The 26,190-nt window shown below is 39.9% G+C and overlaps 1 protein-coding gene across 1 annotated transcript in view; it reads left to right on the forward strand.

Annotated features, from left to right (window-relative positions):
• The window catches only part of ARV1 (ARV1 homolog, fatty acid homeostasis modulator), a 391,241-nt gene that overhangs the window by 44,739 nt on the left and 320,312 nt on the right, over positions 1–26,190 (forward strand). The window contains exon 2 of the mRNA XM_044063690.1: positions 2,587–2,706. Coding sequence (XP_043919625.1) covers positions 2,587–2,706 — 120 coding nt within the window. The remainder of the gene's footprint in view (positions 1–2,586; positions 2,707–26,190) is intronic.

Below are 26,190 nucleotides of genomic sequence, written 5' to 3' on the forward strand. Positions count from 1 at the left end.
TGACCTATAACCTGTACAATTCAGTTGAAAAACAAACAAATTTGTTAGGGGAAAAAATATAAAAAAAAATGTACAATACGCTGAAGTATGTACACCCTTAAACTAATACTTTGTTGTGTGCGCACACTATTAAACTAATACTTTGTTGAATCACCTTTTGATTTAATTACAGCATTCAGTCTTCTTGGATACACATCTGCCTTCAATTAAAGAGACTCTGATTAACCCCCAAATAAAGTTAGTGATGTAAGCACCAAGGAGCCAAGGGATGGTATTCGGAGTTAATGAAGTAACATGCTCACAATTTATTACAGCTCACAATCTTATATGTACACCAAAAAAATGTCTAGCACCAAAAGATACTCTGCAGCACAATTCTACAAGTAGAAACATTTGCACGAACATTGAAGTCTAATAACTCAGCAGGTGTCTCGCTATACTCACATTACATATTTAAGCTCTGGAACACCTCTTAAAACAGAACATGAAACTTTCCGCCTTCAGGCCCTTGCCAAAATAACACCTAAACACACACACATGTTCCTTACCTGGGTAATTCCATTTTCCTTTGTCATGTCATATCCCTTAATCATTTATAATCTCTGTCCTCTTCTACACAACAGACCTTTCTACCATTCTTCCTCAGTTATCTTCCTGTATTAGTCTCCATTTTACATTTAAACGTCTTTGAAATTTCCCAGTTTATCCACCTCCTTCAAATGCTTTCCACTTTTTTATAACTAGATTCTGTGTCACTATGCACCCTAGTATTTTTTCCCTCACTGTCCTTAACTCTTCAACTGTAGAATGCCTTTCTCCCTCTTAAAGCTTTAACTGTTATCTACCTACCCACTGTTTCATACTCCTTAACTCACTTTTTTCTTTCCTAACCCTCCTAATCCATGTCTTGTTAGTCATATTTGCTCGTCACATGTTGCACATAAACTGCATACTAAATGTTTTACTGTGTATAATGTCACCACAAAAGAAATATCTGTTTTATCTCTATAGTGCGTCGCTGCAAATAATTTTCTTTGTAGCTATATATCTTAAAAAGTATCTATGTAATGTATCTCTGTAAAAAAAAAATTTTGTTTTGTCACGAGTATGTTTCTGTTGGAGCTTTTCTCCCTGGGCCTCCATTGAAAATGGGCTTTGCCCTTTTGTACTTCCTTGATAAATAATGCCAAATAAATAATAATAAATAACATTTCCATTGTTTGCGTTCACTTTATTTGCAGCAACCACTCTGACGTGGCTTAGAGTACATGTTAGAGTACATGTTTATAATGTACTTCAACTGTGTCACCGTGTTCGTGGCCATTCATAAACAGAATACTTCATAAAGATGTACCTAATGATTCCTGTTAACACAGAGAGATAGAAAAGAAACGAGTGCAAAGTTTATCATTGTGATATTTAAAAAGGTAAGAGGTTTCCCCTTTAAATTATGTCATTTAAAATTGCTGAATACCTTAACAGCATTGTTGGTATTTGATATATTTACCCATACTGAGGGTTTGTAGTTTGGCCACTTGAGTTGCACCATCATGACCAAATGGCTCCCCTCACTATGGATAAGATACGAATTATTCACACACTTTTGTGGTATATTGTCTATACCACAAGTAGAAACAAAATCTTAAATCTGGGATTGTGCTGTTGTACATGAGAAAGAAGAGGTTGGGATCTGGTACATAATGGTATGAAACAAAAAATACATGACGAAAGTCATAAGTTGTGGACAGTAAAATCAGGAAGTTTAATAATGGATTTGTACAGCCCAGAAAATGACTTTGAGATCAGGGAATCCAGCACTCCACCGTCAGTGGGAAGGAAAGGAAAACGGTGCCAATAGGTAAGGGGAGAACGGCAACAGACTGCAAATGATCGATGAGGAGACTTGATGGCTTAATGGTTTAGAGCATGCTGTCTGAGCATTGTTCAGTTTTTATGGGTTTTGAAATGGGGAGTATTATATGCATACCTCTCAACCTCTCAGCACAGGAAATCTGGACAGAGCCAAATATAATGGGGGGGAAAGGCCCAGAAAAATAGGGACATATTTTTAATGTTGATCGTATAAACTTAGAAAGTTGCTTGAATAATAGGTTAAAATGCATTTTCCAAAGGCTATGAACCCTGAAACTTAAGTGTCATTATTTGGTGACTTTAATCCTTGGTGATTTGTGAGAACACCATAAAATTGTATCGGGAATGGACCAGAAATATGAGGCAAAAGTTTGGACATTCTGCAAAACTCTGGACAGTTGAGAGGTACGATGATGAGGTGTAGAGTATTTAGCAGAAAGGAATGCTGCAAAGATGCTGAAAGCATTTGCTGTTTTCAGATGTGCACATCTTTCCAGTGGAGTTTGATGCCTGCATTTATTTGGCTTGTGGCTTGCACATTTTTTATGGTTTGAAGTACAAACACAACGCTGAGGTATTCTTCTACAGTATGATCTTAAACCTTTTACTTTTGCAAAATTCTTTGTAAACTTACTGTATGTAGTAAGTAAAGATAATATTTTTGTGTGTTACAGTCTTTTATTTACTTTTTATTTTTTGTTTTTCTCATTTTAGGAATCATGCCAGAAGCCAGTTGATATGTACATTGAGTATGATCCTGTCATTATTTTTATTAATGCTATTTTATGCAAGGCCCAAGCTTTCAGACATATTATTTTCAACACAAATATAAACGTAAGTATGTTGTTATACTTTGAATTTATCTGTGCATACAATGATGAAGTTACAGTGGTTTAATCAGTCTCTTTAATTCATGGCAGGTGTGTACCCAAGAAGATTGAATGCTGTAAATAATTCAAAAGGTGCTTCAACAAAGTATTAGTTTAAGGGTGTGCACACTTATGCAACCAGATTATTGTACATTTTTTATTTTTATATTTTTTCCCCTAACAGTTTTGTTTGTTTTTCAGTTGAATTGTACAGGATATAGATCACATTAAAAGTGGGAAAAGTTTTGAAATGTTTTATTGTGGTCTCATTTTTTTATATCACAAAAACCTGACATTTTAACAGGGGTGTGTACACTTTTTATATCCACTGTATGTCTTTCTTTTATGCGTAGTTTTTCATCTTAGAGGCTGCTTATAATTTATAATGGATTTTTCAGCTGAAATGATGCAGTTTTGTTTTCACTAATGAAGCCATAGAGCCTTGAATTTATTTAGGATTTATTAATGCTGAGTGAGGCAGAGCAACATATCCTTTGAAATATATGCTTGCAACTGTTTGATATTTCTTACAGGTGGTTATTGCCTGCTTTGCTTATACCCCGACTGGCCATAGAGAACAGTTAGTACTACTCCTTTCTTTGTACTTATTTACTCAACTGTAAGAACACAGTCATTTAAAGAGCAAAGCAGTGTACACATACTCCACACTCTCTTACCCTCTTTCTGAATCAGAAGCTAAAAAACTAGTATTTTTTTTGTTATGATATAGTTTTTGGGTCATTTGCTAGCTTTAGAGGCCACATTCTGCAAAGGTGGGTACTGATGCTGCAACCCTTTGAAGTTACTTATCTTAAACAGCTGTGACAGATGCATTGTTTTGCTTTGGGGGCACTACTCATAAGTGGCTTGCAAACAAGTTCAAGCTTTTTATGCTAATTTCTCCCAACCACAGCCTCTATAGTCCAACACCTGATTCACAGAATTACATGAGCAGTGCTGAGTCAAAGGACAGGCAGTCCTGTGGCTTAGCATTGCATGTTTAGATATCAGTATACTAAGGGGTTGCCACAGTGGTTAAGCTGATTAACTTACAGATGCATCCACGTAGCCAAATGATTAGTGTGACAGCCTTATGTGCAGTAGGTGCAGGATTTGAGTACACAGAATGGTTACGAACCATATATTAAATGTAATATGCGACATCAACAAAACTTGCTGGAGATGCAGGTTTGTCTCCCACAGGCTGCCCCGTCTCTAGAATAGACTTCCTGTACATGTCAAACAGAGTACCTCGCTGACCCTCTTCAAGCCGACCTTGATGAGTGGATGGGAAACAAGAAATTTGTCCCAGGGATTCCACCTTTGTCCCTCATTGACAGGGGTGACAGGTGCTGACTAACGTTTCTTTTTTTGAGGGATAAACGCTTGGCTAGGCTTGTAAGGGCCCCAGGGCCATTAGCCTAGTAACCTCCTATTTTCCTATAATCTTTTTTGCAGTACACTAGAAAGTAGTACACTTCATTACTACAGCTGCCTTTTGTAGCTGTAAAAATTATTTTCCCGTTTCATAAATGATAAAAAGGGAAACTATTTGTTGAGTAGCTTGTTGGCACCAGGCTTAGCCTGACATGCTCTGCTGAAGAGGATGGTGTCATGAAGAAACCCACACTTGACTCACTATATCATGCTTGAGTGCCTCATTAATTGTTCTTCAGGACTTACTTTAGAACCTTTTTTTTCTCTTGCTTTCTATGTTTTATTAACAGAGGTGGAAGAGCTCTGTTACATGGGTTACTGATCTGTTCCTCCTAGCTTTTGAATATGGCCCAAAAATTAACGTTATCTTGTATTATTCATCTGGTCTACGCTACATGTTTTTGCTTCTTCCCTTGATATCTTATCTGTCATAAAAAAATTAGAGCCTTCAGGGTTCAAAAATAATTATTTTATGTCATTTTTCTATAAAGATGCTGCTGCCATTTGTTTTCTTCTCTTAAGTGTGTTAATTATTTTCTATTCCTGTCATTTGTTTACATTTACATAAGTTTAAAGCTCTTGAAAATGTTGAAAAGCTATTTTTCATCATTATTGATACAAAATGTATTTTCTGAAACGTGAACTTTTTTTTCTGGTTGGTATGGGATAATTGATAGTTTAAGTTTTTGCGTGTGTTTGTATGTATGTGAGTGTATGTGTGACTCACATTTGACTGAGACCAAATGACTGAAATTTCATTTGACTGACACTTCATTTCACTGACAGTTCATTTGACTGACAAGTATTATTAGCAAGAAAATGGAATATGCCCCCTTCCCCACTGTAGTGTGACCCTGGAGTTAGAATATATAGTTGGGGGTGTGTGGGGGCCCCCTCCCAGGCAGCAGTTGGGGGTGGGTGGGGGCACAGCCCCCCAAGGTGCCCCCACACCCCCACTATATATTCTAACTTGTCAGTCAAATGAACTGTCAGTGAAATGAAGTGTCAGTCAAATGAAATTTCAGTGGAATGGGGTCAGTGAAATGAAAGTCAGTGAACTGGAAGTTAGGTGAAATGAAGTAGACCCGTATATATATATATATATATATATATATATATATATATATATATATATTATAGATAAATGTGTGTATGTTTATATTTAATGTTTTGATTAACAGGAACAAATGTTATTTGATGATAAGATTAAAGGCAGTGTATATCAGTATTTTTCTTCTGATAATATTGTTTTGTTGTTAGGAATAATGAGTCTCTGATTTGTAGAAAAGGACAGGTGTCCTATCTAGGATTCATTCTCTGCCTTGCATTCATTGCTTTCTAAAACAGGCTTCAGCTCCTTTGTAATCCTGAATAGGATAAAGTTGTTTTTGGAGAAAAAATGAATGTACTACAGCATTTAGGGAGGCATAGGTAGCAATTGTTTCATCCTTTTACTATTGATATAAGTACATATATAACTGAAACTGGCAAAATGAAAGTGAAATAATATTTCATGAAACCAGCATTGCTTGGTTCAGTTGATAAGTTACAATTTTGCCTATCCCCATTTCTAAACTAGAATGGTGTTTTCTAGATTTTTAATACCTACTATACTTAGCTGCTACAGTATTGTTAGATTAGCTGCCAAACTCCCTTCTCGAAACCATCACTGACATGCTAAATACATTAACTTGGATTTCCTTCAAACACCAAAACTTATTTACTCCTAATATTCACAAATAAATGAATTTTCAAAGACAACACATGTTTTCTTACAGATTGTTCAACAAAGAACTGCCACACAGGGCCACAATTTCTGCTGAAATAGGTGACAGAGCACCCAGTACCATCTAACCATTGAGTGGAATTTGATACCACCTAATTTAAAAACTGTCTGACATTTATTCATTTTTCATAAAGGCATGTAATTCTCATCATCTTGGTCTGCCCATATGTATGCATAACTCTTATTTTTTAATTCATATTTTTCTTTACATCATCCTGTTATGCATATGTGTTTTGCATATTACTTCTGTTTATTATAGTAGACATTCATTTGTTATTCGATAGTTATACTCACTACTTTATATTTTTTAATAGTTCTGTATTGTATGATATGGTTAAATTTTTGTAAACTGTCATTTATTTATTTATTTTTTTTGTTTACCTCTCTGAAAATGGGTTCTGCTCATTAGAGATAACCCAGTCAGCAAAATATAATTAGATAATTGGCAAGTGTCCTGTTTAAGTTAGTAAACTTACATGTCTTTAAGAATGACAGAGAAGATAAGAAAGCATGTTTTATTTAAAAAGCGAAATAAATACAGTTGCTTTATAGGTTACATAAACTTGTCCATTCTAAACTGATTGGTACTTTACCAACAGTATCCATGAGATTTCTATTCCACTCCAGTACATTTGGATGTCCAGCTTGTCACCTCAGTCCACTGTACACCTTTGTATTACAACAAATGGGCGGCGCAGTGGTGCAGCAGTTAACATTGTCGCCTCACAGCAAGAGGTTCTCCGGTTCGATTCTCGGCTGGGGTGCCGTCTGTGTGGAGTGTGCATGTTCTCCTGTGTGTTTCCTCTGGGTTTCCTCTGGTTTCGGTTTTTCCCACATTCCAAAGACATGCATCTGGAGCATTTCTCCCCAGGCCTCCGCTGAAAACAGGCTCTGTGGAACCTAGTCGGACTTTCCCGGTCAACAAATGTTAAATAAAATAAATAAAAAACAGGAGAATAGTTTAGATTCATCCCTGTGTGGGCAGTTTCCATTCTGTTGATATTGGTGCTGTACTTGCAATTTCTTTTAACTCATATGTACCTGTACTTTAGATTCACAATATTAGTACAATGAGAATACCTGTGGTGGTTTTAATTGCAGTCAGATCTTTCCTACATGGACTTTACGTAGTTCGCATTAAGTTTTTGATTTATGTCACTTTTGTGAGAAAACATTTGAATTTACTTAAGAGATTAATGCAGTCTGTAAGCACAGATGTTCATCATATTGATCGTTGCTGCAGTAATCTTAGCTATACGAGTTGTATCCTGCCAGGTATATAATAGCTGGACATTTTCCAAAGCTTCAGGCCACATTCCATGCTCTCTCAGACTGTTAGACAGCTCAAGGTGAGTTGACTAAAAGACAGGTTTGGGCACAAAGCCCTTAATAACTGCACTGCCACCGAGTGTGCTCCTCTGAGGCTTTTGAGGATCGACAGTCAGCTTGTGCTCCCCTTTGCTGGAAGAACACTTTCCCTCTGGAGAAAAAGACTTCCATTTTCTTAATTTTGTTGATATTTTATTACTTTCCCCTTCAGGGAAGTTATTTTGAAGCTAGGAGTGTTGTGTTTTAATGGACTTTCTCAAGGCTGTAATTTACTTTTAAATGGAGCACTGTTTTTTTCTGTCAGTTTAAAAGTAGTGTAATGTAACTGAAAACATTTTTTTCTCTGGAGAAATTGTGTTTGGTGGTGGCATAATGTTTTAAAGAGATTTTTACTGTGCTTTTCTATCAAAAAAATTAACTTTTGTTGACTGGTAGTGTTTACAGGCATTTGCTGTTCCTCTTCTCTGGTAAAGAGGCACCATTTTCAGCTTGACCATGCAACAGACTACCGGTCCCACTGTTGGTACTTCTTCCAGCTACAAAAAGAAAAACAATTAAGCAAGCAGCCTTTGCCACCACAGCAGTTTATCAATTTGCCTCAGTTACAGGTGGGCAACTGGCCATTTGTTGTACCTTAGACCACTCCTCTTTTACCCTGGATCCTTCTGGTGTAACACCTACAGCCACAATGGTCCAGGGTTTAGCCATGTCCTCTATGGCTTTTGGGTTCTCTTCAGTGGACAAGGGAGATCCGCTGTTTTCATTCCTGGGAGACAGAACAAAAAAGCTTTCCCTGTTGTGTCTGAATACTGTGCATCCCTGGGAAAACTGCTGCTGCCATTATTAACACAGTTGACCCCGTTTTTCCTGTCAAAAAGAAACAGAAACCTAAGCATGTATCTACACCTCCTCAATTTTCTTTGGATAGGAGTAGTTTATTGGGTCTGGATCAAGATTTAATTTAGCCTGTTGATCCTTCTTGTAAAGTAGTTTCTGGTTAAAAAATGAGGGATTCCTCTCTTCCTGAATATATTCAAGATTCAGAATCTGAGCAGGAAAATGCAAGCATGGATACAGTTTTTTTTTTCCTCAGATTTCTAACAGTGTCCGTGAGATCTGTATTCCACTCCAGTACTCCTGGATGTCTAGCTTATCTCCTGAGTTGGAGAGCTCAGTTTCTAAATCTCCTTATGGCATATTCTTTTTCTGTGAGACTATTGCTAGAATGTGACGGTGTTTTCAGTGGGGAAACTCTGAGGTTTCTCAATCCTTCAGAAAGTACTAGCAGTTGGTATAGAGGGATTTTGCAGAACCTACACCAATTCTTCTCTTCTGTCTGCTGCAGAAGATGTGTGTTACTGCCTCGAGTTTTCCTGGCAGTCAGCCAGCTGCTAGTAAATAGGAAGAGAGGATAAATAAACTTCCTCAGTCTTAATTTTTTTACGCTATTCCCAAACCTGATCCAGCAGCTATAACTTTAGTTGATCCCACTCCCGCTAAGTACTTAATTCCAATCCTAGTTTTTCTGATAAGAGTGGGAAGATTATTGATTGGTATGGGAAAAAAGTAGATCATTCTGCAACTTTGATTTTCAAAATTTTGAATTTTCAGGCTCATATGTTAAAGTTGTTCTGACAAATTGCGAGAATATGTAGAATGTTTTGTTTGCAGATCAAAAAAGTAACCTTTGTGGACTGGTAGTGTTTACAGGCATTTGCTGTTCCTCTTCTCTGATAAAGAATCACTATTTTCAGCTTGACCATACAACAGACTACCGGTCCCACTGTTGGTCCTTCTTCCAGCTACAAAAAGAAAAAAAATTAAGCAAGCAGCCTTTGCCACCACAGCAGTTTATCAATTTGCTTCAGTTACAGGTGGACGACTGGCCATTTGTTGTACCTTAGACCACTCCTCTTTTACCCTGGATCTTTCTGGTGTAACACCTACAGCCACAATGGTCCAGGGTTTAGCCATGTCCTCTACGGCTTTTGGGTTCTCCTCAGTGGACAAGGGAGATCCGCTGTTTTCATTTCTGGGAGACAGAACAAAAAAGCTTTCCCAGTTGTGTCTGAATACTGTGCCCATCCCTGGGAAAACTGCTGCTGCCATTATTAACACAGTTGACCCCGTTTTTCCTGTCAAAAAGAAACAGAAACCTAAGCATGTATCTACACCTCCTCAATTTTCTTTGGATAGGAGTAGTTTATTGGGTCTGGATCACTATTGCAGTCATCCCATTTGGGTTATCTGCTTGCAGTAGCCCTCAGTCGGCCTGATTATCAAAGTCTTGGGTCCTGCATCAGGTTGCTGTCTCATCTTCCATGACTGCAACAGTGAATACACTCAAACATTTACATTTATGGTAAGTGTACACAACTGTACTTTTCTTCTTATAAAGAAAATCTGCACAGGTCACAAATCATTGTTTTCAGTGTGTGTGTATGACACTGTCTATACTTCTTTCAGAGCTATGGCCAGTGGTGCTGTTTTAAGTAGGTTTGCATGGCTACATTTTGGCACCTCCCAGATGATGATAATTTAAAGACAACTCTGCTGCAGTGGTGATTAAAAATGTGATGAAGAAGGCAAAGCTGATCCTAGTTATCGCTAAGATTTTTAGCCTTCCTTTTTCAGATTGTAGAAGGGATTTTCCATGTCCTCCTTAAGTTTTGGCAAAAACAGATTAGAGTCTTAATAAAATACAGGTAAACAGATGTTTAAGAAGAAATGGCAAGGGAGTTCCAAAAATAAGTCTTAAACCTCCTAAAACCAAGGACAGTCAAACAAATATGAATAACTATTAAAGAGATCTTGTGACCCCCCCTCACCTTGGCCTGTTTATACTTCCAGAAAGTTTGACTCTCCATTTTTCTCTTTGGAAACAGATTGTTTCAAACAAATGGGTTCTGAAAATCATTTGTCAGGGTTACAGATGACAGTGGGTGGACCTTTCTCCTTTCCAGGGGTCAGTGCTCATCCTCAAATCAGACTATTTTGTTTTTACCAGTTCTTCATCACATGCCTTCCCAGTTCCTCCTTCCTAGGTAGGGATTTTTTTAAATTCAAGAATGTTCCTCGTGCCAAAGAAAGAAAATGCTTGGAGACCAGTTCTGGATCTTTCCTTCCTAAACTTGTTTGTGATAGTGCCCAAATTCAAAATGATGTCACTTCACAACCTGTTACCTCTTCTTCCTCTTTCAAGTTTCCTGGCAACACTAGACTTACAAGATGCTTGCTATCACATCCCTATTCATGTAGATTTTAGAACATTTATAAAAGTTTTGTGTGCCTGGATCACATTTTCAGTTCTCTGCCTTACCTTTGGACTATCCATTGCACCAAGATTGTTCACAAAGCATTTAGGTCCAGTTATAGCTCATTGCAGGTTAAAGGGTACCCACATTTTTCCATATTTAGATGACTTGCTTATCTTTGCAGAGTCTTTTTCAAAGTGTCAGGAATCTCTCTCTCTTGGTTGACAGATCTCTTACACAAGCTGGGATTCTAAGAGACCATTCAAAAGTCTTTCTTGACTCCACACAGGATTGTGTTCCTGAGATGTCAACTAGACTCCTCTGCTCAAAGAGCTTTTTTCCACAGGAACAATGGATCTTTGTTTTGATCTATTTCTGAGACTTCTGGCACTACAATGGAATACCTCAGGATTTTGGGTCTCATGGAATCTGATTGTAATGGTACCCTTGGCAAGACTCTAGATGAGAAAGATAATGGTGGTATCTGAAATATCTTTGGTCCCAGCATCAACATCTTTTCAAATCACAGTGCTGGGGGTTGTCAGAAAAGAAATTATTTGTTGAACACAACAAATAGAAGTCTCCCCTTCTCCTTCCCTTCAAGGAAGCATTCCACCACCACAGATGCTTCAGATTTTGCTTGAAGAGCAGTTTCAAGAGAAATAAAAGAGCACAGGGTTTGGGACACCAAGGACAGATACAAGCACATAGGTATCGATGAGATGCTTGCCCTGATCAAGACATTCAAATCTCTGAATCATCTTTGGTCCCTGGGACCTCTACAAGTGGTTACAGACAAGACCACAGTCATGTGGTACATCAACAAGGAAGGGAGGACCAGGTCCTACCCCCTTTACAAACTAGCCATGTTAGCTTGGGATATAGCTTAACATGACAGTCTCACGCTACAGGCATCCTGTGTTCCATCAGAGCAAAATTATGTGGCAGACAAGCTGAGAAGGACCAGGGCTGACCTCACAAATAGAAACTAGATCGAGGGGTCTTTCAAGATTTGACCTATCTATGGGGAGTTCGTTAAGTAGATCTCTTTGCCTTCTCCCTGAACAATTAACTGGCAAGATTCTGTTCCAGTACTCCATGCAAGACCTGAAAGGCAGATGCCTTTTCTTTTCCTTGGACTGGAATGTTCCTGTATGCTTTTTCACACTTTCCGCTAATATCCAGGGTACTTCTGAAGATTAAGAAAGAATCCCCCAAGATCATTGTGGTGACTTGCTTCTAGCCCTGGCAACAGTGGTTCTCCCTTCTTTTGGAAATGGCAAGGGGCCATTATCATAAGCTTTCTCACAGACTGGATCTACTCACACAAAAACAGAGGTGTTTGATACACCTCAACATCAATCAACTTCAATTGACTGCCTGGATGATAGGTACTTTATTCCTTTTTTGCACTTGTTTACTCAGGGCATGCAGCAGATACTAATAAAGTCAAGGAAGACTGCTACTAGAAAAATTATGTATTAAAAAATGGAAAAGGTTTTCTACTTGTGTCAAAAACATAACCAGCACCTGTTTAGGACTAGTTGCTCTTTGGCTATACAATATTTGTGTGAGTTACTATCCTATGGCCTTTCTTATTCCTCTGTCAAGGTTCATTTATCAGCCATTTCGTCATGTCTGCCCTATGGATCCTTGTCTTTCAGTGCAGTTTCATATCAAAATGTTCTTGAAAGGGGTTTTGCATAAGAAGCCTCCAAGAAAACTGTTGTCCCCTCTTTGGGATCTTAATTTTTGTGTTAAAGACTCGAACACTTGCTTCATTTGAACCAGCTAATCTGCCTGATGTTAGGTTTTTCATATGGAAAACAGTTTTACTGATTGCTGTGCATGCTGTTATGGTACGTCAACCCTATCTCATCTTCATAGGGACAGCGTTTCATTGAGAACTAATCCTTCTTTTATGCCTAAAGTGGTTTTCGGAGTTTACTTTAATGCAAACTATTCATCTCCCCATTTTCTATCCTGAAGCTAATAATGAGGGAAAAAGGATACTCCACAAACAACTTGGGTACTGTTTTGACAAAACTAAGTCTTTCAGATCTTCAAATCAGTTGTTCATTTTTGTGAAGGTTGGAAGGGGCAACTTGTGTCAAAACAGACTACTTCAAAGTTGTTCTCTAAGGCTATAACCTTTTGTTGTACTTGCCATAACAAACATTTACAAAGGACTAGACGCTTGATTCCTTCTCTTGGTCCAGATCAAGCTTTGCTAGGAACATTCTCCATAGGCTCCCGTACTCTCTTCCTTCCACCTCCCAAATGTAGTTAGCAAAGGTAATCTACTCAGTAGTTAGCAAAGGTAATCTGCCCATATAGCTAAGGCTACTGCAGTAGTGATCAGTATGATAAACATAGTACAGTTGTAAAAGTTAAAACTTGTGTTAACAGTAGATGTTAGAATTATCACTGCTGCAATAGCTGCTCACCCCCCCCCCCCCTTGTTTTTTATGCCAGGGTGTGTACATTTATTTTTTGTTGTTCCTAGCACTGGCCTTTCAGGGCTTAGACCCCTTCTGTCCACTGGCAGGCACGCTCTGAATGGCCTTGACCAGTACGGGTGCATAAAAGGTGCCCTAAAGCTTTTTAAGTTGGCTTGGCTGTTTTATCCTTGGCAGGCTATAATTCATATAGCTTAGGCTACTGCAGCAGTGATCATTCGAACATCTGGTAAGTTTAACTCTAACAACTGTACTTGCCTTACTTATTTACTTACTTACTTTTCCTTGTCTAGACTACTGTTATGTGGCTATTATACTCTGTGCTTAGGAGAAGTTTCCTGTGCTGCCTCCTTTTCCATCTTTGTATGAGGTGAATTTGGATCAGTTTTTTCTTGTTTATGCCATCTTATTTCTTATTTGCTGTCTGATAGACAAGCCACAATATGTTATTTTTATAAATCCCCATTTCTTGTAGTCTTGTGAATCTCTGCAGCTCATGACAGAGTATCGGTATGCTTTGGTACTTATGAGAAAGTAGTTAAAGGACCGGATTGTAAAATTTGGGCCATAAATTGTGAGCTGCTGTTTTGTTGCTGTCAAAGAAATTCCATGTATAATTCCAAGCAAATTGATTGTAAAAATTTCTGTTTCAGAACCAGCAGAGTTCATTTTTGCCAGCTTTATCAGCAAGCTTATTTCCTTTCTACCCCCAATTTCCTTCATAGGTGAAGTACTTTTGTTCCTCTGCAGGCAGTTGTAGCTCAAAGGAAATACCTTTAGAAAAATATATTTCAGGCTTCACAATGTAGAGCTAGTTCCTACTAGTTTTTTTTTATTAGCAATTTATTTTTCCTTTAATTTATATTCTGCTAAGAATTAGAGCAGTTCAAAGATCTCCTTTATAACGAACAGTTCTGTTTCAGATGTCTTCTGAGAAGTTAATTTTTCATGCATTAAGAAACTTGTATAAACTGTGTGATCCAAGTATATAGCAGCAGTTATGCCCGTCAGATTCTCTGTTATTCAACAACCTCATTCTATCAGATATGGGGATATGGTACCAATGTTTTATGACTCTTCTGCATCTGTTCAAGGCTGCAGGTGAAGCATTTCAACTCGTTTGAGTATGTAATTGGTGTAAAGTATTGGTATCTCCTCATCTGTTATCTATTTGGCTGTGGAGGATTGTTCCTGCAGGAGTTCAGACTTCCTTGCCATCTCAGTCTTATCTTGCCCAAACTGGCTAGATTTTGGCACTTTCATTGTCTGCCTGACAATGGAGTCTGTGGTTCTTTCTAGAGAATCCCCCCCCCCACACACACACACACACACCTGGGAAGGGCTCACACAGGTTTACTAGCTATGCCCCCTTCTGCCCAGACTGTAAGGTAGTTGTCACTGCCACCAGAACCCCTTATCAGCTACTTAAGGCCCTTAAACAAAGGGTGTCCAATCCTACTGGGTAATGTTACTATTAATCCAAATGGTAGTTTGATCAAGAGCAAGGCTATTAGGAGTGGCCTGCACAGTGGTACCAAATAAATATGCAAATACTCGCAGATCTTAAATATGTCTCACAAATATCAGCCACAAAGATAGGTTTAAATATATTTAATAATAAATAATAAAAGAATAAGAAAATATTCAGTAAATCATCACAGTAACGTCAGAGTTCAAGATCACAGGAAATAATTAAAACAACATTGCAGGACAGTCTTAAATAAATACAGAAAACATCTAAACTAATCTTTACTATATTCAATACTGAATCTAAAAGAATTACTGTACCCTAGAAACTTACCGTTACAGCAAGGCAACTTTGGTGAATAGATCTTCTAGCTGATGTTGTTGTCAGATCAAAGACAGATACAAAATGCCCAGTCTCTCTCTCAGAGACTTCCTAAATTTGTGTCAGGTATTACTGCTGGGGTAGCTGGCAGCATGACATCACTTTGTATCATCTGACCTTAGTTCCCAAGCTAAACCCCCATTGTCAGAAACTACCAGCATTTAGCATCTCCCTGTGAAAACACATGAACAAGGACCCTTACATCTTTGCAGCTGCTGGAAGACATAAAACAATAAAATATTTGCAACACAATGCAGAAGGCTCTCTAGTTTTAGACATCCTGTCTCCTTGCACAGTTGTAAAACAATTTAATTTCGACAATTTCTTGAAGTTTTGCAAGTTAACCCTCTATGTTCTAGTTTCCACTGTTAACATGTACATTTACATGGGTACATTAGCTTATATACATTTCTGTTATTTTCAGTATGGTACACTGTGGATACATCTTAAAGCTCAGTACCGTGCAAACCCTTTTCACACACACTTCTGTACCAGCAGTTTGATATACACATAACATGTTGCTATACACAAATGACGCAACCATTTACAAAATTCTAGATAGCTGGGCTGCCAGTATTTCCTTTTGTGACACTACCCATGAGGTTCTCTCTCTTCCACTCTCCGTCATTCCCTCGTGAAGGTCATTACTGGTGACCCTGATCAGTGAATGTCTGCCTGCAACTCAGCCTTGACTGCCTTTCTGGATCTCATTGCCCTTTATCATGCTTGCTGTGTCCATCGTGAAGCTCTTGAAAGTTGGTGCAATCAATGGAAAGTTGTTTGAAAGTAACCTTATGAAGGACTGCTTGGTTGGCACAGAAGGATAAAGTCCTACTTGTATCTCAAATTACGCTGGTTTGATTAATGTCCCTGAGGGCTGGAGGAGCCATCTGGAGAAGGTTGGATTTGGGAAACCAGTGATGGCTTTACTCATCGGATGTAGAGAAGGCCTTACTGTACGAGTAATGTTTTGAAGACTGGTGTTGTCTGAGCAGCAGTTAACCCAAAGTAACAGCACTACAGCTTGCAAAGCACTTTATTTATACTGTTGCTGGGCAGAGTCTGAGGAAGCCTGCACCATAGCCCCAATATTGTAGTTATTATTTTGTCACTGTGCTGCCCATTTGCCATAGGTCAGGTGGAGTTGTGCTTAATTAATAACACAAGATACCTGAAGATAATTGCTCTCTTCCTACATGTTCTTCATGTTTCACTGTTGCAGTCATTACATTTGGGTAATCTGCTGGCAGGTTGCCCTCAGTCAGCCTGAATTCCAAAGTCTTGGGTCCTGCGTTGGTTGCTGTCCTCTCTTCCATGATGAGAGGTCGTCAGGGGTATAAAACATGCAGCTGACACTATTTTCTTTAGTCTTTCTTGCTACACAGTGCCCGAAGTAGAAGCATTTCGCAAGTGCTGGTCGGCCGACTACTGAAATATTCAAGTTTGAGTTTCAGAACCGAAGTCTTCACTAAAACTAAGTACCCCATTGGGGAAACTTTTTTCTTGCTTTTTTACCGATGTCAGAAAAAGTTAATAATTGTATTACTTTTGGGAAGCAAATACCTCATAAGGATTTCCATTTATACTGTATTCCTTGCCTAGGCCCTGATCACAACGTGCCTGGCTGTCGGTTTTGTGCTAGATTTAACCAACGCACTATTAAGCGTCAGTATATTTTTGCATCAAAGTATTTTGGAAACAGATTTAACTACCCAGAAAAGTCGTCAGATAGCAATCTGACTACTGGAGTACATAAAAAATGCAAAGAAAAGGACAGAGAAAGGCAGTTGAGATCCAAAACTGGCGATGAAGCTTCTCCTAAACCAGTCGCCGGTTTGCCGGTACTCAGTGAGGCGCTTTCGCAGCCCCTGATACCCGCTACCTTTGAGTCACAGGCCTCTACCGACACGCATGTGGAGTCCGGCATGCCGCAAGATACTCAAGGTATTGGACCGACAGATGTATCTCCCTCGGATGGGTCCGGAGCTGCTGAGCAGGCACCAGCTTCTGAGGGTGTATTCAGACCTCAACATTTATGTATCAAACCGACGACAGCTGCAAAACCAAAGACAAAGGCAACTTCTAAAACTAAAAAAATGATGCATGAGCCACGTGCACAAGCCTCTATGCCTAAAAAACAGATGATCAAAATGGCTGAAGACCTTATTACCTTGATCAGGGGTACCCATCCCCCTCCAGATAAGAGGCCTAGGCAAGACACTGATTATGAATCTTCAGATCAGGTTTCTATTTCTTCTGATTCCTCTTCTTACCTGGAATTATCTATACTTCCCTAGGAGGATTCTGATGCTGAGGAGTGTATTCCAGCTGCATCTCCTCCAGAGGATTATTCATTTGGAGAAACCTTGCATACTTTGAGGGAGCATTTTCACTGGGAGAGTCAAGACTTCTCAGAATCTAAAAAGAGGCTCAGGGATTTCCTTCTTCTTCCTCCTCAGCACAAGCCTTTAGCCATTCCCCCTGTTTTAGACATTGTGGATGATGTGTTTTCGGAGTCAAGCTTGACCCCTGACTCCTTACCTCCGGTTCTCAGTAAGCCTGACAGATATTACAGGGTCTCTGACTCACATAAATTTTTATTTAGAAACCCTGCTGCTGATCCTGAAAATATTTCACAGGGTCCAAAGGGAGTTAAGACCTCAACAGCAAAAAATCCTACCCCCTCTGACAGAGATTCAAGGGCACTAGACAGATGGGGAAAAAAGGTTTATACATCTGCAACCTTGGCAGTCAGGGCCTTAAACTGTCAATTTCATATGCTTAAGTACCAACAACATGTTATGGGATTGCTAAAACAGAAAATGATGTTGATTTCAGAATATGCAGAAAATAAAGACTTACAGGAATTATTGCATGCAGCTGAACAAGTTGGAAAGCATACTTTGCAATTTGGTTTTGATTCCTTAGAGGCCTCCTGCAGGGCCGCAGTTATTGGCTCTGTGATTAGGAGGCCTGCCTGGTTAAAGGAACAAAATGTGCCCGATCATGTTAAAGTTAAATTGCTAGATGCACCTTTACTGCATGATTCTCTGTTTGGTATTAAGGCAGAAGAGGTTTTAAAGAAAATGGAAGACAAAGCCAAGTCTATGCAAACTGTTAAGGATTTCTTACAAGTGCAGCCACCAAGATTCAGTAGACACTGGCCTACAAAATATTGGTCCTTTCCTGTGTCAGACAGAGCTCAAAGGGGTAAATCCAGATGCCCAAAGGGTTCCAGATACCAGGCGCAAGATTCATACAGGTCAAAGCAATGGGGCGCATCTACCTCCAAATCAGGGGGAGATAAAGTGCAAACCTACAGAAAACAGTCCCAATGACTTCCCTCTGCCTACACCAAGCACTTATCTTTTGACAGCACCCTTAGGGGAAAATTAGCACTTTTTGCTCAAAAGTAGCAGCTAATAACCCATGACAAGTGGGTACTAAACATAGTATCACAGGGATACAGATTCCATTTCCACACTATGCCAGTGGCAAACGGTTGGCCAGATCTGTCCACAAATCAATGGGCAGAGGCACAGAAACAGGTTACGTCCCTCATGGATATGGGGGCCATTCAACCAGTACCAGAACAGGAAAAAGGACAAGGTTTTTTACTCAAGACTGTTCTTGGTACCCAGAAAGGACAAGGCCTGGTGGCCAATACTGGCTTTATCAATTTTGAACACATTCCTGGACATTCCAAAATTCAAAATGCTGACTTTGCAGCAGCTTCTGCCCATGCTGGGCAAGAATGCTTGGCTGGTGACATTAGACCTAAAAGAGGCATACCTGCATGTACCAATAAGACAGTCGTGCAGAAGATACCTCAGATTCAAGGCTGGCTTAATGCATTACCAATTCTCTGCACTGCTCTTTGGCTTATCTACTGCTCCCAGGGTCTTTACAAAGTGCCTGGCACCAATGATTGCATTTTGCAGACAAAGAAGTATACAAATATATCCTTACTTGGACGACTGTCTCATTCAAGCAGAGAACAAGGACACTCTTCTTCGACACCTGGCATTTGTGAAAAGGCTTCTAACATGCCTAGGGTACACAATAAACGAAAAGAAATCGCAACTAGTACCCTCTCAAAAGATAACATTCCTGGGTGCAAGCTTGAATACAACTGCCCAGATGGCTATGCCAGACAAACAAAGGCAACTGACTACTTACTTCAAACTGATGGCAACAAAATCCCAGTCTTCTACAAGACAAATTCTGCAGGCTCTGGGCTTCATGGCATCCTGCATCCTACTAATTCCATATGCAAGATTGCATACGAGGAAACTACAGTGGTACCTAAAAAGTTTATGGAGTCAACATTCACACAGTCCAGAAACAATGATTCCTCTCATTCTCTGCCTCCAACAGGAGTTTCTATGGTGGGCAAAGGCCTGTCACCAAAAAATGGGACGGCCCTTCACTCTACCCCCTGACAGCCAAACCTTAACATCAGATTATGCCTGGGGGGCCCACATGGCAGACAGATGCATTCAGGGCATATGGGCACCAAAACAAATGCATCTACATATCAACCAGAAAGAGATGCTAGCTGTTCAAAATGCCCTAACAGCCTTCAAGGAATTACTTCATCCAGGACAACTACTGATAAAGACGGACAACACCACAGTCATGTGGTATATAAACAAGCAAGGGGGTACACACTCATACCCCCTTTGCAGATTAGCCATGGCACTGTGGGACACAGCTTTGACCTACCAAATACATCTTCAAGCCCAATTCCTGCCAGGAAAACAGAACACTCTGGCAGACGATTTAAGCAGAAACCTTATGGATCCTCACGAGTGGAAACTAAATCCACAAGTCTTCAGCATGATAACAGAGAAATGGGTGAGCCCAGACATAGATCTATTTGCCTCTCCTCAAAATTATCAGTTGAAAAGATTCTGCACAAGGACTTATCACAGACAAGCATGGAAAGTGGACGCCCTATCCTTCAGTTTTCGCCTTTCTTCCTCTGCCTCTTCTACCCAAGGTCCTCCTAAAAGTCAGACAAGAGAAGACAAAGAAGATATTAATTGCCCCGGACTTGCCCCGCCAATACTGGTACCCAATCCTAAGGAACTTATCTCAATACCCTTGTCTCAAAGACCACAACTACTGTCCCAGCAAAACAATCAGATCCTGCACAATCAACTACAGACTCTAAACCTGGCAGCATCACTAATCATGTAAACAGCACCTCTCAGTAAAGCTGTGATGGATGTCATTTTGGAAGCCAGAAGGCCTAGTACTAGAAAGTCTTATGCTGACAAATGGAAGAGATTCTGTGCTTGGAATCAAGCACAAGGAACTGATATAGCAGAACCACATATTCCTCAGATATTACAATACTTAACTGAGATGCTTGATAAAGGCCTATCTTTCTCATCAATCAAAATCCATGCCTCTGCCATTTCGGCTTATTACAACACAGAGCCACCAATCTTTTCTCATCCTTTACTAAAGCAGTATCTTAGAGGAGCCAGAAATTTAAGGCCCCCTAGAAGATCACCATTACCTGCATGGGACCTCAATTATGTGTTGGAAAAGCTCACCCTGCCTCCATCTGAACCAGCTGCTACTGCTGATGTAAAGTTCTTATCATGGAAGACAGCTCTGTTAGTAGCAATTACTTCAGCAAGAAGAGTCTCAGAGCTACAGGACCTCATGGCTGTAGAGTCTTTTATCATATTTTACCCGGACAGGGTGTCTCTGAGGACAAATCCTACCTTTATGCCTAAGGTGGTTTCCAGTGTGGCTCTTAACCAAACAATTCATCTGCCAACTTTTATCCAAATCCGCAGAACAAAGGGGAGAGAATTCTGCATTCCTTGGACGTACACAGACAGCTAAGATTCTACTTGAGCAGGACTAAAGCTCTAAGAAAAACTGAGCAGTTACTAGTGTCATATGCTGCAGGATCAGAAGGAAAGGCTATTCCAAAGCAGAAAATTTCAAAGTGGATAAGCCACTGCATCCGTTTCTGCTACTTACACCATGGTAAACCTGTGCCCAAGGGCATTAGGTCTCATTCCACCAGAGCTGCAGCTACTTCAGCAGCCTTTCTCAGAGAAGTACCAACCAAAGACATTCTAGAGGCTGCTACTTGGAGTTCTGTTCACACCTTTACAAAGCATTACCATTTGCCTCTCTACTCCTATGTCCAGGGCAGGCTTTGCCACTGCAGTGCTGCAGGGCCTTATAGCCACACCTAATGCTGTTTAGCTCCAGCCTCCCAACCATAGCTCTGGTATTCTACCCAAATGTAATGACTGCAACAGTGAAACACGAAGAACATAGTACAGTTGTGTACACTTACCATAAATGTAGATGTTAGAGTGTATTCACTGTTGCAGTCCAGGTTACCCTCCCGCCATCCCCCTGTTATTGTGGAGTTTATCTTTCCTTCACTATCTTCTACAACCTATGTGGTGTATTTGCTTTTAGATGAAGGTAAGGTTTATATTGATGCATGTATTTATATATATATATATATATTTATATATATATATATATATATATATATATATATATATATATATATAATATTGCTACCTTTTTTGGGGGCACCTGACATCGGGGGCATGAAAAACTAAAGAAAATGGCATCGGCTGCATGTTTTATACCCCTGACGACCTTATGTCATGGAAGAGGGGACAGCAACCGACGCAGGACCCAAGACTTTGGAATTCAGGCTGACTGAGGGCAACTTGCCAGCAGATTACCCAAATGTAATGACTGCAACAGTGAATACGCACGAACATCTACATTTATGGTAAGTGTACACAACTGTACTTTCCCACCCTCTCCCCACTACTTGCTAGAAGATTTTGGTCACAGAAATCAGATCATGTGTGCAGAGAAGATGCCACCCACAGGATGATGTGGGGTGATAGGGCAAGCAGTGAAATATAATGAGAGGGTTGTCAAGGACAGAGTAGGGGGTCTAGTGATTAGTTTGTGGAGGGCAAAAAATACATGGAAAAACTTCCTCTCACTAGTTCCATTAAGATTGTAATTTTAAAAACTTTGCCCTAATCTGTACTGTTTCAGTAGGAAGTCCCAGAAGGTTCCTCATGACCAGTGTAGTACAGTTTACATTATTCATAAACTCTTATCTACCTTAACTGCAAGTTCTTTTCTACACAGATGACCTTGCATTCTCCAACAGATCTATAAATACCATTTTTAGCCACTGCTATGTTATCATAACCATAAGGTCCATATCTGGTTCACAGCAAAACCATGATGGCAGTCATTATGATTACATCATAACAGGAATGGTATTATTTTTTTTTTATTGTTAAGACTAAAATTTTGTTTTTCAAAATATCCCCTAAACCTAAAAATATACCTTTTGAATAATGCACTCAAGGACTAAACTTTAAAATCCAAAAGATAATTAGGGGTGTGCCTTGTGCCTACATTAACCATTGTATTTTGTTGAGAACCGCAGACAAGACTAACTATATGATTATCCAATGTTAATAAAAATCATGCTGAAAAAATAGGCTTAGATATAATTATTCTGGCATTAGATTACATCATCAGCAAACATACCAAGGACATTACAAATTCTACTCAATAAAATCTTAGATTTTCACATCCTCACTCAGATTAATTAATCAGCATTTCACTCAGTTTAGAGCAAAGTTGCTTCCTATACTGGGGAAGTGGTTTGTGGGCCTTTATTTTCAAACTACTCAAACTTCATCACTGCACCCCCTCTTTCTTGGCAACTTAATATCTCTGTTGGATCCTTTTGGAATTGTCAGCTAAATGTTTATTTTATACCAGTGAAAGTTCTTTTCTTAATATTGGGTGCCTAAACTATTCGACTACCTTTTTCATTCTTTTATTCTGCTGTAAGTAAATTTAGTTTGCCAAAGTTCCTATGAAACTGTTGGTGTGATAGCTGAATCTTACCTCTGGATACGTACCCAGGGAGTGGCGCACTGCAACTGTGGTACCACTTCACAAAGGCGGTGCCTCCACCGACCCTGGAAATTACCGGCCCATTAGCTTGACAAGCCTTATCTGCAAAGCCATGGAGAGGATCATAATGGACCTCATAAATAAAGACATAGGGAATTTGCAGACTTTGGATCCAACCCAGTTTGGCTTTGTCAAAGGCAGATCATGCCTTTTAAACTTGGTTGACTTTTGAAACAGTCACCAAAGCCATTGATGAGGAAAGGCAGTCCATACAGCCTACCTCGATCTGGCTAAGGCCTTGATACAATACCCCATTCGGGTATCATTGAAAAACTCATCAGCTTAAATGTCAACCCATACATCACAAGATGGGTTGCAAACTGGCTGAGTGACAGAACCCACAGGGTCAGAGCTGCTGGCGCCATGTCAGACTCAAAGCCTGTCACAAGTGGTGTCCCACAGGGCTCAGTCCTGGGCCCACTCTTGTTTGGCATCTACTTTTCCAGTACAAGCAAACACAGGAGGGTTATGGCTGACAAAGTTTGCAGATGACTGCAAACTGGCCATAGTAGAAAACACATCTGACACAGATATCCTTCAGAAGGGCTCACAGAAATGGATAACTGGTGCCAGAGCCACGGCCTAAAGTTAAATGCCAAAAATGCATAGTCATACCCTTCGAAAAACAAGGTTACCCCTAGCTACCAAATAGGTGGAAATCCACTGAGCACAGAAGAAGTTATCAGGGACCTGGGGACCCAGGTTGATAGTAGTCTGTCATTCGACACCCATGTAGCCAAAGTAGTTAGGAAGACCTTCTACATTGCCCACCTTATCATGAAGGGATTCTCATCTAGATCAAGGGAGGTCATAGTTTCCTTTACTCATCACTCATCAGACCAATGATTGAGTACAATGCCCCATTCGAATGTATCTGACCCGACACTTGCAGCAGCTGGAGAGGCCACAAAAGTTCCTCACCAAAAGGATAAAGGGTCTCAAAAATCTGTCCTATGCTGCCCGACTGAAAGAACTCCAGCTCTATTCAGTCGCTTACCGCTTGCTCAGAGGTGACCTTTGCCTAACATACAAGGCCATGTCAAACCCAGATTTGATGAATATGCTTCACCTCAAAAATCTAGATCCATCAGAGCCACAAGGGTGGGAGACTTAAACCTTGACACGGCTATTAATAGGACGTGCTGGAGGGATAGATTCATCACCCAAAGACTCCCTATGCTGTGGAACAAAATCCCGGTACATGTGAGGCAGAGCACCTCGCTGGCCTTGTTCAAGAGAAATCTTGACCAATGGATGGGAGATCGCAGATATACCCCAGGGATTACCTCAGTGTCACTGCTCGACAGAGGCACAGCAAAATAATGGGTATAGTTCCCCATACTAAAGGGGTGGCGTAAGCCACAAAACGATGGGCTAGGCTTGTAAATGCCCTCGGGCAGATAGCCTAGTATGAACCTATGAACCTATAACGCTATCAGTCAGAACTAGGACACCTGAAGCTTAAAAGTCAAATTGACTTTTTTTTTGGTGGGGGTAGGGTATGCAGTGACTCAGTATTTATACAGAGGGCTGTGATTGATCAGTGCTGAAATAGCCTTAGATGCCAGGGATATAACAGCTGGCAAGGTGTAGAAGATGCCGCAAAGCTTTGGAATCTGGCCTGCTGTTATGTCCTTGGAAGGATATAACCCATATAGCTAAGGCTATTGCAGTAGTCTTCATTCGATCATGTACTGTTATGGTAAGTTCAACTTGCGCAACTGTACTTTCCCTACCTCTACTTGCAGTTAGTATCATCAGCTATGTGGTCTTTGCATTTTGGTTGAATGGGGACAAAAACTTGACAGGTGTTAGTGTCAGCTGTCTTGTTTCAGGCAAAAGTGTAATTTGCTGTCTGCTTGTGGACCAGACCTCCATCTCACATTCAAAACTGCAAGCTAGTCTTGCAATAGATGTTTAACAGCTAGACCATATCTGCTCTGAGGTACTAGTTTGAGTGTTTCTGGATGCCACTCAAGATGGGCAGGTAAGTGCAACATTTTCATGTATTTTAGTGTTAGTCTCTCACTTCTAGTAGGTGCTGGTTATTTGTTTATTCTCACTTTAGTGAATGACAAGTTGCATATTCTGTTGGTAGTGACTTTTCATGACTGTTAATGTTGTTAGTGATCTTATTTTGGTAATAATTATATGATAGGATATTACAGTTTTAGTGGTATTTTATATATTTTTACTGTTTTTGGTGTAACCTGCTATTATTTTATATGAGCTTGTATTAGGTGCACTGTTTTCATGTGTTGTAATGAAGATACAGTTCAAAAACAGGGATTCTAGTGGTTTAGTCCATTTATCAAAAATAGGTGGGGAAAGCTCACCTTTCCTGCTTTAACAAAAAGGTGTTTTTCTGAGAATGTAGTGAAAAATGCTTTTGGGGTTGTAATAGATGTATGGAAACAACAGCTGACGTTACTAGTCTCGTGTGTTTTTTTTGTTTGTTTTTTTTTTTGACGATTTTATTTGCTGCACTGTCTGATAAACTGTCAGACCCTCTGTTGGTCTACTGGCCCATTCTTTCCCCATATACAAAGAAAAATGCCAACTGAGAGGGGCGACCATCGAGGCAGCCATCAGGGGTGGTTTGGGCTTCACTATTTTTAAAGCTCTAAGCCCACTAGACATGGCCAATAACATGCTCAGGGTTTGGCATGCAGTGGACATCATAAATGGTGTGGCACCTACTTCTGTGAGTGACATAATGCCCACCTTGAAGCCAGTGCCCCCCCATGGGGTCTCTGGTCTCTAGTTGCTCAATCACAGAACTGTGCACCCTAGACATATACACTGCCCCCCCCCCCCCCGAGGTGCGGTGCATCAACAAAGCGACGACAGTTCTAGTAGGTGCTCCAGCTATTAATTGAATGTGGGTATCCCATGTGATAGGGCTTTATCCCTCCATACCCATGGGCCTGGCATTGAAATTACTGGTCTAGTTGCGAATAGTTGTGAAGTCATGACTCATTAGAGAGAGAGCACTGTTTCTAGGATGGTAAGATCAGCCTGTTTGGAGAAGCATGAAGCTGTTTCAGTAGTGGTCCTGGAAGTCTGAAAGTTTTTTTTTTTTTTTTTTTTTTTTTTTTACTTTATACTGTTTTAGATTTTTCTTTGATGGGAGCAGACATTGCATATAGCTAATAATCAATGAATGCTGCAGTTAATTGCAAATTATGAATCAAGAGCTGATGTGCTGCTCCAAATCTTACTTCATTTGTGTCTGGTCATGTTTACCCCTTAACTACTTTATTTACTATGTAGTACAGAGTATACTTTTGTATGGGGAAGCCCAAAACAGTTTTGTTTTGTAGATGATGGC

The sequence above is a fragment of the Protopterus annectens genome, chromosome 1.part0 (genome assembly GCF_019279795.1).
Source record: "Protopterus annectens isolate FY-2018-M chromosome 1.part0, PAN1.0, whole genome shotgun sequence".
Lineage (NCBI taxonomy): Eukaryota > Metazoa > Chordata > Ceratodontiformes > Protopteridae > Protopterus > Protopterus annectens.